Consider the following 17,019-nt stretch of genomic DNA (forward strand, 5'->3'; position numbering starts at 1 on the left):
ATTTGATCAACTGGTAGCTCATCAAGTGACGGCTGTCACCCAGACGGATGCTGCCCAGATTGAGATGAATGCAGATCAACACAACACACACATTCCATTCTTTGCACACATCAAGTCCACACCACACAATTTTAAAGTTACATAGTTTAAAGTATATCGATTAGCGAATAAAGTTTATTTTTATTGTTTGTTGCTTAAACCCGACTTGTTTTATATTGCAACAATGTGCGAACACAATATTGCCTCGTTTAGGATTTTAATCACTATGCTCAGATTGGCCGTGATCGCCACCATCATGCCCAAATGGAAACGTACAGGAACATTGGGAGTCCCTGGAAATGTTGGAAATAATTATTAAGATTTTTTCAAATTAGCCTGGTTTAGCGTTTGTTAAGGAAAAAGCTTATCATTCAATTGTTTTATTTTTAATATGGGAATCAAGAGCTTGACTTGATGGAATTATAATGAATCAGTTAATTTGTTTGATCTCCGCTGCTGAATAGATATGGAATTCAAAAACATCAAACGATTGCTCTAAACAGTATAGTTTCATTTGAGCCAAAAATTCAAAACTTCTGCATCGAAAATGGAGGCAATTTGAATTAAAAATTACTCGCCTTCATAAATTAGTTTCTATTAAGTTAATATGTTTACAAAAACCAAAAATATAATGATCCGGCTACCAGCTTTTTGGAACTTGTAGTCTTGTAGTGACAGTGAATTTTGTGTCTTGATCCTACCATTGCATCAAGAAGTTGCTCCTACAGGTGATAAAGTGTCCTGAAAACTTAATTTTGTTTACAAATTATTGTAATTTAGGCAAAATAGAATTATTTTCATTTGATTTATTTTTTAACTGAATAAAATTTTGGTTAATAAGGTGCAGGTTGAATTTTCTCTAATATACCATCATTTCGAATAAACTAATTTGAAAATTTCCATACTGAACTAAAAATTTATATTAAATTCTGTTTTTGTTCGATATCATAAAAAGATAGTGAAACATGATTTCATTCTTCATAAATAGTTCAAAATCCAAGCTCCGGAATGTAGAAAAAGATTTTTTAATCAGATATTCTTGATTGCCTCAATAAATAATTCCAAATACGAATTGCAATTACATCAAACTTAAAACATAATTTAAAAAAGTAGATGGAATTAACTACAAAAAATACTATACTTTCAAAATTTTTACCAATGCTTACCATAACTTGATTTCCAGTTGTTCGACTGTTTCCTGAAATTTGTGTTTTCCCTCAGCCACTCAGATCAAAACAAGCTGACTTCTTGTAAATTATTCCAATGCGTCTTTTGCCTTCGTCCTTCACTTTGGGCATCATGAACGTTCTTCCGGAGCGTCGACTAAAAGAAACAAACTGATCATTCACAACGTCCACTGCAACAACTGTTCAAGTGAGAGTCTTCGTATTTTTTTTCCAAAATGGTCCAGCCGTGTGTTTACGAAGGGTTGGGGAATGTTAATAATGCAACGGTATGTACTTACATGCATACAATCTCCGGCGGATGAAAAATAGCAGCTTTCAGCGGTGTCAAAAAACTCATCGCCTGACTGTGTCGGATCTTCGAACCAACACAAAAATCCTGCAAAATTTAAAATTATCTTTCAAATTCGATTTTAAATCAAAGTTAATTTCTTAAACAAAACGAAATAGAGGATTTTTCCGGTTCGAGTCCACCTAGTGGAGACAACCGGCGGGTCGCAGTGGTGTTGTTTGCCAAAGAAACACTTACAATTTCTTCGGCTCCGGAGGATTTCAATCCCCAATTTTTCGACATGTCCGGGCAAGTGTGTCTTCCAGCGGCCTGTGATGAATCTTCCCAAGAACGGCAAACCAAACACATTAACGACGCACTTGTTGTTCCGACAGAACTTTTTTCTACAAAACGGAATCGAAAAACTACATTTTCGTTCCAAAATCGCGACCGACTAACGAAAACAAATCAAAATCAAAATGCCTGCCAAAACAAATCGTTGACCGCGGTTCGAGTCCAAAGTAAAAGTTCGAGTCCTAGCTACTGTAAATGCTAAAGTTAGTAGCAAATGGGTGTTTTTTACTCAAATTGAGCTAAAGTCATGACAATTTGGAAAAGTGCTAACTGAAGAGCAAAAAAAAATTTTTGCTAACTGAAAGTAAGGGAGTATTTTTGCTAAGTTGGGCCTCGAAAGTTTTGTGTGTACACACAAAATTTCTGAGGCCGGAATTTAGCAAAATTTTGCTCAAATTTGACCAGCTAAAAATTTAGCAATGAAATTAGCAATTTTTTTTTACTAAAATTTTGGCAAAATAGCCGAAAGTGTCCAGACTAAATTTTTACTAATTTTTCAGTTAACAAATTCGTTGTTTGCTAAAATTTTAGCAAAGTTTTTTTTTGCCCCAGCAATTACTATAATTTTAGTAAAATTTAAAATTCAAAATTACCGTTATTTTGTTTTTAAATAAAAAGATCGTTTCAATTAGATTGTTTCAATTTATTCAAAAAACAAAAACAACTGCATGCAAAAGCAGCAGCAACAGATTTTTTTACCCACACTTTACACCGTATATTTTGTTATAGGTACTGTCTCGGTACTGACAGTGTTAACCAGAGTCCGGTAGCTTCTTGACAACTGTATGGTATCCGGAGATTCGATGCTTGTAGGAAGGAAGTTATACCATAGGACTTTCGACGGAAGCCATTAAACCATTCTACAAAAAAAGCAATGTGTTTAGAATAGAATTAAAAAAATCTTTAAAACAAATTTTAAACTTACAGAGATTTGCTCAAAAGTCATCAAAAAAAATAAAAGTCTTCGGGAATACGTAAACCGGATAAACTTGTCAGTGGATCGTGGCGTTGCTTAGCCATCAACCAATGCGGCGAGGTATTATTACAGGCCGGACCAATCATCTTAGCTGAAATTTTATAACAGGGAAATTGGGTTAAGATTTGAAAATAATTGAAGCAGAAAGAATATTTCCGTTGAAAGAAACTACTTGTGGCATCCTACTACTTGTTTGTTTACAAGTAGTAGGATGCCACAAGTCGTTCAAAGCTTAAATGTAAAACATATTTATAGAAAGCACATCTACAACGCAACGAACTGACCAAACAGTTTGAACCGTAGGACCGTACGATTAGTTTTAACGAATCGTACAAATCGTTAGAGTTAGCGGTTCGTACGACTTTAATCATTTTTAATTCTCATGGAAACTTGGTAGCTTTAGATAGTTCAACTACTTATTATCAAAATTTTGCGTTCTATTTAACAGAATCAGAAAAAAAATACCAGAAGGTTAGTATTAAACATTATTGGCTGAATATTCAAAGAAAAGGTAGTTTAATATATGGAGGATATTATTCACTTGAGTTAAGAAAAGTTCTTGGAAAATGTCTCTTTAAAAATATTAAACTAGGCAATTTGTTATCATTTAAACTTAATAAATTTCTAAAACTACAATTGAGTTCGATTCTTAGCGAGAGCTCAATGAATATGAGTACTTTTTAAGGCAATAAATAATGCATGTTTAAACTTACCTGTCTCTGAATGGAAGATAACTTTAAAAATCGTATCAAAGCGCAAGGCCCAGTTGCTCGCGCAATCACACAGTAACAAGATTGACAATTTTTAAAAAAAGTCCTGAAAAAAAAATTAAGAGTTCTTTCAAATTCTATCTGCTCTTTCAGGAACAGCTTGTCCGGAATATCGAGAAGAACTTGTCGCAGTGCTCCGTTCGAATTCGGAATTCATAGTTTCAGCTGCGTTCTGGAACCATTCGAGTTCGAAACTTGGCGTTGCAGCTTTTGAAAATTGGAGTTTAAAACTTGCAAACAGTAATTTGACTGTTCAGGAAGGTAGTCAACTGACAAATCGAGTTCCGAGCTCAAACGGAGCACTGTAAACAGTTTTTGCCTCTTCATCAGGTACCTATTTTTAACACTCATTCACTTACCTTTTGTTCCCAGTTTTGTTGGGAAAACTGCTGACTTGCTGCCCCACCGGGGAGACTTAAGAAGGAAGACTATCAGCTGGCAGCGTTTCCTCTCACCCTGGTGTCACATACACAGAAAGATCTGGAATGATAATAAAATGTCTTTAGAATAAAATAAAAATAATATAACTCAACCCTGATTTCCCCTTACATGTTGGCAAATAAGGGAATCCGTTGCATACCGATCACCAGCAAGGAATTTTCGAACTGAACCCGGGTTGTGGCATGCGCTCTCAAAGGCCGGTTTGTTCTTTCTGCTTCACCTGATCGACCTATCAGAAAAGGGCATTTAACTTTCCGTTCCATGTCAGCTGCTGCCTTTGTATTAAAAAAATTTGAGGAATAACAGCTTCCAAATAAATTAACCCTCGCGCGGTGCAAAATAAAAACAAAATTATTTGACAGGTTCCCGCTTGTGTCTTCCTTCTAAAAATTCAGCAAATAAAGACCGCGGTTTGGGCACAGGCTAATAGTTTGAGTCCATGCTACTACAAATGCTAAAATAAGTAGTAAATGGGTGTTTTTTACTCAAATTGAGCAAAAGTTAGGACAATATTGGAAAGTGCTAACTGAACAGTAAAAAAATTTTTTTGCTAACGGAAAGTAACAGCTATTTTTTGCTAAGTGGAGCCTCGAAAGTTTTGTGTGTAGTTATTCCTTCTTTGCTAATGGCACCAAAGCAATTATTTTGAAGATGATCAGATTCTTTAAAACCATAGTGATCAACGTTACCCCACTGACCATAGTTACCCCGAAATATGAAATCTGCCATTGTGATAAACATTTTATTTCAGCCACATATGTTCTTCAATCGAATATTCTGTAATCAATGATTATGTTTTAAACTCCTTGCCAGTAGCGTTTCAAAACTTTTATGTGAGTTTTATTTTCAGCTTTTGACGATTCTTGACAGTATACATTCAGGCGTTTTCTATTTCACCAATGAAATGAAACGCAATTTCAAATCGATATGCATCTTATTTTTTTTTTTTTTTGATTCTTTTTTCTCAGGGAATATGCATCTTATAATAAAATGTAGTTTCAAGATAATTTCCGTTGACTTGTTTTTTTTTAAGTCACGTGATAATTTGAAAAAACATCATACATTGGTTTTTAGGAATGGAAGGTGGATTCATTTCACAGGTATTATGCATGCAGAAAAAATCCAAAATATGAGCGCTAGTAATCAAAGCAGCTTTGCCTACTAGCGACACGTCGCATACGTCACTACGTTGAAATTAATAACGACGCATCGCCAGTTTCCTAGGAAACTTGAAGCATGCGATTGATGACCTAGGGAAAATGTACAGTAAATAACGTAAACAATGTTCGAGTACTACATTGAAATCGCCTACTGGACTGAAAAAAGAATAACAAACCTGCGAATGACAGGAACCTCGTTAGTAAAAAAGCGTCGCTAGTTCTTCTGTCGATATTCGGTTTGGTGCTATACACATAATATATTTTTCATACATCTGGTGACCATATTTTTCTATGCTCATCCTCTAGCTAAGACGCGCACCTCTTTAGTCTCGAATCAAACCCGCCATATTTTCGGCACTGGGTGCCGAAGCTTCGAAGAAAGCAAGAAAACATGACACAAAACAAACGGTATCTCTGCTGCTTCTATGCGTACGGGGGAGGGGCGGAAGCAGATGAATGAAAATATGCATCGAGTCGAGCGAGTGCTAGTTTTTCATCGATGGATTCTCCACCCGTGAAACCTCCGCGCGGCGTCAAATATGGCAAAGAAACGGTAATTTGGGGTTCGCTTCCGGTTCAAAAGTGTCGCAAAGTGTAATTAACTCGTGGGGCTACCGGAAGTGGGTGTTAGTTGGTGGGAAAATTGGCCGGATTCGGTGAAATTAGTGTTTATTTTGTGGGTGGTCACGCTCATCTTCAGTGAATCGAAATTTTTCTGCACTTTCTGCCGAGATGGGGTCGGGGGAGTTGAGAAAAAGAGCAAGCCGAAGAAGAAGCTGATGTCACTATTGCGGGCTAACATGGATGCAGAGGATAAGGGTTGCCAGAAGTTTATTTCAAATTGAGACTCATAATTATTGTTACTTTGACTGTAAAAGTTTAATACGTAAATATGTTACATATAGAAATTCATATGTTCATGACTGGAAGTTGGTAGCTTTTAAGTAACCTTGGTCACTTTTTTGAGCTGGTCACTCACCAGTTACGTTTTTGAAATTCGGTCCCTGAAGTCATTTTTTTTAAATTATTTCCTTAGAAATTAGAAATGACTTCACTTACCTTAAAAAACCTGTTTTGATTTTTTTTTAAATTTCGTTTTACGGATAGGACTTATGCTTGTTTATTTGTTTTTTGAAAAATTCTGCTAAAAAATGTTCGAATTTTGAACCAAAGCGCTTCGTTCAGGATGAATAATAGCTGAAGGTTTACTCCATCGGTTGCGATTAATGATAGTTTTCCAGATTTGTACAAAAATAGAAAACTCCAGTCTGGTAGCCTTTCCCATTTCAGTGAAGGCTAACATCAACTGTATGTAAACAAAGTAAATGTAAACAAAGCATAATTCGCAGCATAAACGTCAAACGTTTTTGGTTGTGTTTGTGTGCGAGTTGTGCTGGTTTGTTGTTTGCCATCATTTCCTTCTCGAGTGCACGTTCAGTTCGGTTCCAATGGCACTTTTATCCGGATGTGTTTTAGTTGTTTGTTATCAGGGCAAAAGATTTGCAGTGTTCAATTAATCACGACACGACTGATAAGCTAGTTGTTGTTCTTGACTCCCATCGGGGTTTGGATTTCGACAAAAAAATACGTGTACTTTTTGGGGGTGGAATTCGTAGTGAAATTCATCTGGTTGATTTTTTTTCCCAATTGCACAACCTGCATCTGATTAGAATATAATGGTGAGAAATTGGGCCCAGTTTCTTTCAATAGGGTCACAATTGGGGCTGTTGTTTGGCCAAGAGTTATGTGCTCCGCATGACATCATCCGCGGCTAATGTTCTCGTGTTTTGCATATGTTGGATTGATGGGCCTCTATTCTTGGCTGTGCGGATCATAAATCTCCTCAACTCATTGTTGTTGTTTTTTCTATGTTCCAGCAGAGTGGCTGCGGTCTGCTGGTTTCGGTCATCAAAACCCTCGACGCAAGCGAAACCAACGAGCAGCGGGAGCGGGAGAAGCTTAAAATCGAAAAGGAGTTCCGGAAGACCGATCAGCGTCTCAATGAGCTGGTTTCGCGGAACGATGGAGACCTCACCCGGGTTATGCAACTGTTCGGCAAGGTCTCGGTACAGGTGACCAGCTCTAGGGAACGGATTCACGTCGTGAAGGAGAACTTACAAAGCTGCAAACAGTTGTTACGTTGCCGAAGAGAGGAACTAAAGAAGCTCTACACCGATGCCATCCAGCACAAGTGTGTGCTGGAGATGTTGGATCAGGTTAATGAACTGCGTCGTACTCCTCAACAACTAGCATCGTTTATGGCCAAGAAGCACTATCTCCATGCAACGAAACTGCTAAGAACATCGGTTGAATCCATTGAAGGCCCGCTGAAAGACGTTGAAGGGCTACAGGATTTGAGACAGGATCTGCAAGCTAAACGTCACCATCTGTATAGCAAACTTTTGGAAGAACTGAACAAGCATCTTTACGTTTCCAGTACCGATGGGGTGTTGCAAAGCTTCCAGCGTCAGAGCTCCGGGAGGAACAGTCATTCTGCTGCGGCTGGGGCTTCTCCATTTCAGCGCAATGTGCTGAGACGATCGGCCGAAAGAGTGGAAGCCAACACCAAGGCTCGGAAGGCGCTTTTTGAGATTGCTCAGAATGGTGAGTTATTTTTGCATTTTCAACATTTTGACAATTTCCACAGTTTTCTAGGGAAGAATGACCCTGGCAGTTAAACTCCCTTGAAAAAAAGCCACAGTTTACGACTTTGCTTAGTAGAAAATACTACAGCCCCGACTCAAATTACGATAAAGGGCTGCAACATCAATATATGAAAAACGCAGGACCCGAATTTGTTATGGGACCGTCTGAATATTTTCTTTTTATTTTTCCACCTTCAGGCTACATGGACGTGGACAAGAGTGAAATCATCGAGGACACGGATCTGCTGGACCCGGACGTTAATTCTACTTACTTCATCGGAATCATAATCGAGTGCTTTGCGCTGCTTAATAAAGTGCCTGACTCCATAGAGGTATGTTTTTTAAGGTTTTTTAATCAGAGAGTTTTAACCACATTTCTTTTTCCCCATTGCAGTCTCTAAGAACCCACATGCAAAGTGAACTGCTTGCGATAGTGACCAAATCGACGCATCACATCGTTACGGTCAGCCAGCAGCAGCACCCACAAAACCACGCTCAAGGTGCGAATGCCTCGGAAGACCTTCCGGAACAGAAGATCCCCATTTTGGAACTGCTGGATTTGGTCTTCAAACAGTTCAAGCTGATCGCCAACGCTCATCAGCTGACGCTGAAGAACTACCACAACGTGATGCACCGGTACAATCTACCGCAAGTGAAGGCCTATGATCTGATCGAGTACTGGGGCCAGGCGCAGGCCGTTTTGAAACTCGTTCTCACCGACTATCTGGACATTCAGAATGATAGCAGTGATGAGCTGATGCGCACACAATTCACCGAACAAACAACAAATATCAATACGTTCTTCAGCCGGCGGAAGGTGCAGGGAAAGAAGTTGTTGTTTAAGTTCGATAAGTCTTCACATACGGTTGATGTGGAGCCTAGTACAGGGTCTAAGGAACATCGGAGAAACCCTTCGAATGTCTCAAACAGTACCGGGAAGGAACAGGATCTGTTGAATCATACGGGTCCTAATGGATCGAATCTATTGAATTCGAGCTTCAACAAGCATCATCCGAGTGCTGTCGGTGTCCATGATAAGAAGAAGCAGGAACGGCAGCTGGTGTGTACTCCGGATGCTGCCTTGGTTAGGAATATCTATTTGCCGATGATGGGCTACATTCATGAAATTGAAAGCTTCATGAAGTGCAAGTCGGGGTAGGCTTTGGTTAGGAATATCTATTTGCCGATGATGGGCTACATTCATGAAATTGAAAGCTTCATGAAGTGCAAGTCGGGGTGGGCTTTGTTAAAATTGATGGTAAATTCTAATTTTAGATTTTTATATTTCAGTCAATTATGTAGTTTGAATACGTTCCTTGCCAATTACGTTAAGGACGCGTATTTAGCGCGTGGCCACAACAGAAACTTACAGCTTACGATAGATTCGTTGTCGAAAACTCAGGACGCCTGGCGGACGATTATCACACCGGAGGAAATGAAACGACTTGGTTTGGCGAGACCATTGTTGCAGAACACAGTTCTCGTCGAAAGCCGTAAGTTAAATTTTGAAATTTCTCTGTAATTAAAACTGATCACAACAGGCAATTTTTACTTTTAGGTATCTCCGAAACAAAGAAACTCATCGAAGATCTGCCAACGTACTCGGACGAGCTTCTGAAGATGGTTTGTTCCCTGTTGAAGACTTACCGGGAAACGTGTCAGGCTGCCTACCGTGGAATCGTTCAGCCGGAAACCGAGGACAAACGAATCTATAGCGTTGCGTGGCTCAAGGATGACGACATTATGCGGTTTCTGAAGTAAGTTACTTAAGTGTTATATTAAATCACTTTACTTATCAGCATTTAATCCGAAAGATCCCTACCCAACTGGACTGATCTGATCAACGCCCGGCTCCGACAAGCTTCCCAAAAACGAGGGATGAAGGCTGAACCGTCAGAGGAGGAAAGTCCGACGGCCGTGCAGCAGCGAAACATTCGGGAGGCCGAAATGTTGACTAGCAACCTAGGCGAAGGAGGAATTTCGCAACAGGAAATCCTGTCCGACGTTGGTGTCCTCAAGGAGCTGGCCATACTGCAGGAAAGTATGGAATGGTTCGCCGGACGGATAACTGATTTTGCTAGCGATCTACGCAAACCGATCGCTAACGGGTTGATGGGAAGTGGTGGCGTTGGATCTTCGCCAGTTGTCGTGAAGGACGGTATGATTAAGGTGCTGATGAATTTGGCGCTGGAGTTTGAGGAACTGGCAAATACGTGTTTACTGGTGTTACACCTGGAGGTTCGAGTTCAGTGCTTCCATTATCTGAAATCTAACCCATCGGATAAGTTTAAGGCAAACAACCCGAACAAAAACGACTCACTGGAGCCGGACGCCAAGGTGTTGAAGCTCACGAAGGTGCTCTCCGATATGGACGAAGCCTTGAGTTCGACGCTGCATCCTCGAAAGACCAAGGTTTGTTAATTAGATTTCACTTCGGTGTATTTTTTAAGTATATATTTCTTTTCTTCGCAGTACGTCTTTGAAGGGCTTGCTCACTTAGCATCCCGGATTCTAGTTATGGCGGCCAATTCGATGGAAGCAATCGATCATCCCGGGGTCCAAAGAATGTGTAGGAATGCGTTGGCTTTGCAGCAGACACTGAGCAGCATAACAGCTTCCCGAGAAGTGGCCCTGGACTATGCAAGGTCGTTCTACGAAATGTTCTACCTGGAACCGGACGTAAGTATTCGATTGGGTTAAATGCACATTTCATTTTTAAGGCATATTACCATGGTATAAGCAGTGGTATAAAGAGGTATAAGTGTCTGTTGTGGAATCCTAGAGATCCCTGCTCTTGCACCACTGATAGAGTGTATGAAAGTCTAGCTCAACATCAACGACATTAGAAATCGCTAGGACAACTGACCTTTCTCCTACCGATGTTTAACTGTCTAAAGCACGGTAATACAATACAAGGTAGGCCACGAGTAAACAAATCGTTTGAATGTAAAACAAGTGACGTCATTGCTATCTTCGAACAGCGTGCAACGCAGTATCGGTAACGGAAGTTGCATTGTGGCACGGTGGATACCGTTCATTGTGCACAATAAAATGCTGAAGTGTGCAGTTCATCGATTCCAAATTATGAAGGCAATGAGCTTTTCGCGTGTAAGATAAAACACCGAGGCTCTAGAATACGAACGTTCGTCATGCCACCTACCATAGCTGTGGCAACACACAAGCTTGGAACAGCTTTTATAGTGATGGGAAAGATGACGAAGTGCGTGATCGAGTGATAACCCACGAGTGTGCCTGTTGAGAATCAAGCGCCGATTCTTCAACATCAGCTTCATCAACGTACACAGCCCTCACCTCGGAAGTACCGGTGACAAAGACGAATTCTACGCGCAGCTGGAACGTGAATATGACCGCTGCCCAAAACATGATATCAAGATCGTCATCGAGGATTTTAACGCTCAGCTCGACCAGGAGGAGGAATTCAAACCGACAATTGGAAGCTTCAACGTGCACCAGCTGACAGACGAAAACGGCCTAAGAATCATAGCACCGCCTCCCACAGAAGTATACCTGGAGATCACCGTACCAAACGCAATCACAGATCGACTACGTTTTGATAGACAGCCGGTACTTCTCGGACATCATCGACGTCAGATCCTGTCGAGGCGCCAACATCGAGTCAGACCACTTTCTGGTGATGGTGAAGATGCGCCCAAAACTCTCCGTTGTGAACAACACACAAAACCGACGCTCGTCTCGGTCAAATATCGCACGATTGAAGCAACCTGAGGTTGCAGCAGACTTCGCGCAATCGCTCGAAGCATTGCTGCCGGTACATACTATCAAGACAGCCATCAACAGCGCTGCGGAGAACGTCACCGGGTATGTAGAACGAACACGACGGGACGACTGGTTCGACGAGGAGTGTAGGAGGGTGATGAACGAAGAAAACGTCGCACGGGCGGCAGTAGTGCAAAGAGGCACCCGTCGGAACGTGGAAAATCACCGACAGCGGAAGAGACAGCTAGTCCAAATTTTCCAGGAGAAAAAGCGCCGCCTGGAGGAGGAGGAACTCGAGGAGCTGAAGCAGCTGCATTATTCCCAAACTCAAGACATCCCGCAAAGGCTTCGTGCCGCAAGCCGAAATGTACCGGGACAAGGACGGAGGCATCTTGACGGACAATCGTGAGGTGATAAAAAGGTGGAAGCATCACTTCGATGAATACCTGAACGGCGCACATGGAGGAGATAATGACGATAGGAGAAGGTACATCGCCCGTGTACCCAACGACGTAGAGGAGCCACCCCAAGTAACAAATAAAATTTTATAGCAAGCTACTAGACCAAGTTTTGGTTCATAAGAGGCTTGTGGAGACTTATAAAATAACCGGTGTTTCTTGGGACTCCCAACGATTAGTGAAGTTAAGGAAGCCATGAATAGCAACAAGTCGGCTGGCAACGTTTCCCAAAAGAAAAATTAAAAAACCTACACGAACTCCAAAATTAGAAAAAGCTCGAATAATTCGAGAACTGCTTCGTTCCTTCATAAACAAACTGAAACTTAAATTTGACAACAACTAAGGTACATAGGGGTAAGTGTGGACGCGAAGTGTGGACGATGGCTATTAAAACAATACTGTGCACTATTTTCTCAAACTTTTAATACAGATTGTTCAATTTACTTGTAATCTGTACTGTACTGTAAAAAAAATACAGTTCCTACAATAACGGATGTTTACAACGACTTTTTAGCTTAGCTTAGCTTGTTTGACTACTCATATCCACCTTAAATCGTCAAAACCGAAATGCATCAGAATTTTCAATTATCCAATAACAAAATAATGTGTTGTTTTTTTTTATTTATTTATTACTCAACTTAGTTGTTAGTTATCAATCAATAGTGCATTTCGAATCTCACGATCGCTGGCGTGGCTAAGTGGAACAAGTTCCACATCGCCAATGGTTGCTACTCCGTGATTGATCGAGGCCATCAATTTTGTGCAATGTCCAATAGAATGGTGCTTGGGACTAGCAGTACATTCTCAATGCACAAAACTCATGCTCTCTTCCTTTCCAAAACTGATCAATAACGGCGCCGGCCACGTCCTAGTAGTCAATGGGCGGATGTTTACAACGACTTTTTGCGAATTTTCTATTTTCACCTACGATGTCGAGGTGATGTGCATCTTTTTCAATTGCCAATTTCTCGTAAACTAGCTGGCTCTAGATGAAAAACTCTACATTGAAAGAATCCTTACATTCCAAACAACCAGTTAGGAAAAGAAACGGCGGTTAAAACTGAAGAAAAAAGAGTTTATTTACAAAAAACTAAAATTTTGTCTCCAACCCCTGCCTGGGGTAAGTGTGGACGGCTTTAAAGACTTGATGTTTATACATTTTTTCAATTTTATGTCCTTCATCCTTCATGAATTGCATTATTTAGCTAAATTTAGCATTCGGATCATGAAAAGTTGGGTAAAGTACTTGTTTATTCAGTGTTTTTAGTAAAATCGGAACTCGTGTGTTGTAGCATAAATTACGCACAATAATTATTGAAAGATGCCTTACTAATAGTATCAGGACCTTTTTTTCAATATTTTGGACGATTCGAGTAATAAAATAACGTATTCAACCAAGAAAACACAATTTTTTTGAAATTTTCCTGAGAAACCATAGGGAAAATCTTCCGTCCACACTTACCCCATAAATCAGGGTAAGTGAAGACACCAGCAGTCTATTAGAATTTACGTGATAACTTTTTTCGCTTTGCTTCTATCGAGCTCATCTCTTCAGCGTTTGTAAACAACATGTTCTGCATCACAAAGAATGTCATTTTATGAAAATTGCTCCACTGCTGATTTTTTTAATAATTTTTTGAAGTTGAACTATACGAAAAACCGTCCACACTTACCCCGGTGTACCTTATAACAAATTCGTCATACAGTGTCGGACAATAGAATAGGACCACAGCTCAATCCAAAACAGAAAGTGACAAAACATAGAAAAAAAAATTCGATTTAAGTCCATCAAACCATTTACAAATTGTAAATTCCATTCTTCGAAGAAATTAAAATCATCCGTAGTTAAAACAATTGTCCTTTATTTAAAAGTGCGTTTTAAGCATACTTACTGACTAAAATAACGCGACATAAAATAGGACCGCTTTAGAATTCATGGTAAAAAAAAATTAAAAAAAAAAAAGGAAATTCATACCGTGATCGATTCGCAGGGTTAGTACTTGGTGGTATAACCCTTATTACGCATCACTTCTCGAACCCGGTTCGGCATCGACTTCACCAGCTTTTGGCACGTTCTCACCGGGATAGCGTACCACACCGCCTGGATTTTCTCCCACAGCTGCTGCTTGTTTTTTTTTCGGTCTACACCTTACGTTTAACTATTTCCCATAGGGACTGTGCTGGCCACTCCATAACGTCTACCTTATTATCCTGGAACCACTTTTTAACCGTTTTAGTGGTATGTTTGGGGTCGTTGTCCTGCTGGAACTGCCACTTTAGGGGCATCTCCCACTCGGCGTGTGGCAGCATTTCTTCCCGAAGCATCTGGGCGTAGAGATGCTGGTCCATAATCCGGTCGATCCAGTACAAGGGACCCACCCCGTACCAAGAAAAGCACCCCCAGACCCTGATGCTACCTCCTCCATGTTTGAATGTTTTATTTGTATACTGGGGCATATACGCACAGCCGAGTGGGCGATGGACCCAACTCTTTCCGTCCGAGCCGATGAGGTTCACTTTGGTCTCATCCGACCACAGCGCATTTCTCCATAGTTTCTCTTTTTTCGGACCGACCCAATCGAAGTGGTCCTTCGCATACTTCAGTCGCGCCTTCAAGTGCTTCGGCGTCAGCATCGGCACCTTCCGGGGACTTTTTCCTCCTAGTCCCTTCTCCGCCAACCGCCGCTGAACCGTCCGGGAACTCACAGATAAGTTCAGCTCGTCTCTGATCTGCTTGGACGCTTTGAAAGGTTCCTTTTGCGAGGCCCGCTTGATTGCCGAATCGTTCTTCGGCGTCGTTTTGCGGGGGCGGCCGGTCAGTTCCCGTTTGCTGGTGCTGTGAAGCGCGTTGAAAACGAAAGTTTTCGACCTTCCTAAGTAGCCGGCAATCTCGCGTTGGCTTTTGCCAGCCTTGTACAGATTCCGGATGATCGCTCGCTGGACCTTTTTCGCTGAAAACAGAGTAGGAGGAAGGAAATCTTTATTTTTTGTTTGTTTTCATGATTAATTTTATGGGAAATACTTACCAGGACACGAGAATGGACAAACAACACCTTTTCTTCAAATCTAGAGCGCTGAAAATGCCGGAACAGCCGAACCGATGAGCTGGTCTTATTTTATGACGCGACTTTTTTCACTCTCTGACAGCTTTCTGGTCGAGTAGAACAAACGGGTTGCCTTGTATGTATGTATGTATGTATGGATCTGTTTGATTGGCAGAGAGTTTTATACTCTATATCACCACTACTTGTTTATATGTTGATTTTCGTTTTTTCGTAGGGATGCTCCTTTTTTCCATAATTTTCGATCAAACTTTCTGTTTTTCTAAATTTTCATGCGAGCTTTCTCCTTGATTGCAACAAACGTACAGTAGAAAGTTGGCATACTACAATAAGTGCTTGCCGCTAGGTGTCGCATATTATTATATTTGAATTGGCAGTTTAAAGGTGATTTGAATATTTTGCTTTAGAGCGGTCCTATTCTATTGTCCGACACTGTATATGAACGGGAAATATTCTTGGATGATAAAAAGTTTGACGGAAGCAGTTCAAATTCTAATACTGAAAAAATATACCCATTCTATGTTCGATTCCAGTTACAGCTAATTGAATTGTTTCAAACTACAGGAAAACAATTTTTAACTGATATTTATTGTTCGTTTTCGATCCCATAGGAAATCCTGACATCGATCATAGAGAAAGGTTCCCAGTTCACCGAGATGCAATACTTGAACGCGCTCCATCTGGTGTGCAAAAATCGCGGTATCAGTGACCAAAACACCTTGGCTATGTACCAGCAAAAGCTGTGCGACGTTCTGGGAAACAAACCGGGCCTTGGTGTTACGGTCTAATGTTTCTTTTTTTTTAATCTAAAAAATGAAAAAGCCGGTTCTAGTGAAGCTGCAATGATTGCTGCATCTACGTTTTAGTGCTTTAGGAAGTCCCAGGGGAATGCTGTTCAAATGGATGGTACTAAATTTGCAGAAATACGCTACCACAAGTAAACAATAAAAACATAAAAGTTTAACGTTGCATAATAGATTGGTCGTAAAGCGTTAAAAGTAGCATGTTGTTAACGAAAAATTGTTGATGATAAAAATATTATTCACGATATCAAAAGGAAAGACTCATCAAAACTAATCCCGTTTATCAGTAGAAAAACAAATAAGATATAAAATGTTCCAGGTTCCAAATAATGTGAGAAAAAAGCATATTGCCGACCACAATAAGATAAAAGCTGTAAATTAGTTATTAATTCTGTGAAATGCGCGAAGAACGAAGAAAAGTATCTAAGCTAATGACAAAATCGTGTTCATCATTTAGAAAAGTTATCTACTAGGCGAAAGTGAATCTTGTGCTGTATAACTGAAAAAATAAACTCATACTAAAAAAAACTAAAGAAAATACATGAATTGTTCAACCCTTAGCGCAAACGACATCAGTTAGAAACTGATTGCCTTTATGCGATTTGGTTGATATTTTAGGTGACCCAGCCGAGAGAATAAAAAAATTATTTATTCCTGTTCTATAGCGCATAGCTGGAACCAGTCGCTTCGCTCACTGTACTAACAATACCAAGCATTGCGTTTTACTCCTCTGAAAACAAGACAGATTAAGAAAAAAGGGGGTAACCTTACCGAACAATATGATTATTTGTAGGATCCTAACCAATGTTGAAATAAAATTAACTAAGATTACAAAAAGCAAGTTGCGTTTACATTTTGAAAGAAATTTATAAAAACGTACATCTTCGTCCACTGCATCGGGATTTAGAATTATTTCAAAACCTGAATAAATTTCCGATTTCGAATGTTGAACCCGAGGTTAACTTCAAACGCTATCATATAAAATTTGAACTCTGAAACTGAATTTTAAATCACAATTTTGACCAAATTTTGGACTAGAATTCTTCATTCATAAATTTATTCTGGATGGTATTTGATGTCAGAATTGTAATTTTTTAATTCATCTTCTGAATACTTTG

The 17,019-nt window shown here is 40.0% G+C and overlaps 2 protein-coding genes across 7 annotated transcripts in view; one reads left to right on the forward strand and one right to left on the reverse strand.

Moving 5' to 3' along the window:
- The window catches only part of LOC129751294 (exocyst complex component 4-like), a 30,670-nt gene extending 13,932 nt beyond the window's left edge, over positions 1-16,738 (forward strand). The window contains exons 1-9 of one of the 6 annotated variants that reach the window (XM_055746714.1): positions 5,596-5,748; positions 7,073-7,799; positions 8,039-8,172; positions 8,235-8,995; positions 9,131-9,333; positions 9,399-9,597; positions 9,655-10,252; positions 10,313-10,519; positions 15,710-16,738. In XM_055746714.1, the coding sequence (XP_055602689.1) occupies positions 5,695-5,748; positions 7,073-7,799; positions 8,039-8,172; positions 8,235-8,995; positions 9,131-9,333; positions 9,399-9,597; positions 9,655-10,252; positions 10,313-10,519; positions 15,710-15,886 (3,060 nt within the window). In that variant the 5' untranslated portion in view covers positions 5,596-5,694 and the 3' untranslated portion in view covers positions 15,887-16,738. Of the gene's footprint in view, positions 1-5,595; positions 5,749-6,615; positions 6,875-7,072; positions 7,800-8,038; positions 8,173-8,234; positions 8,996-9,130; positions 9,334-9,398; positions 9,598-9,654; positions 10,253-10,312; positions 10,520-15,709 lie in introns of those variants that run through there. The other 5 variants (XM_055746715.1, XM_055746716.1, XM_055746717.1 and 2 more) reach the window with 5 other exon arrangements.
- LOC129751297 (uncharacterized) lies at positions 1,091-2,083 on the reverse strand. Its single transcript, XM_055746720.1, has 3 exons — positions 1,753-2,083; positions 1,505-1,602; positions 1,091-1,362 (listed from the first exon to the last, which is right to left on the reverse strand). The coding sequence occupies exons 1-3, from the start codon at positions 1,861-1,863 to the stop codon at positions 1,257-1,259; spliced, it is 315 nt and encodes a 104-aa protein (XP_055602695.1). The 5' UTR covers positions 1,864-2,083; the 3' UTR covers positions 1,091-1,256.
- Positions 16,739-17,019: the final 281 nt, after the last annotated feature.

This window comes from Uranotaenia lowii, chromosome 3 (genome assembly GCF_029784155.1).
Source record: "Uranotaenia lowii strain MFRU-FL chromosome 3, ASM2978415v1, whole genome shotgun sequence".
NCBI lineage: Eukaryota > Metazoa > Arthropoda > Insecta > Diptera > Culicidae > Uranotaenia > Uranotaenia lowii.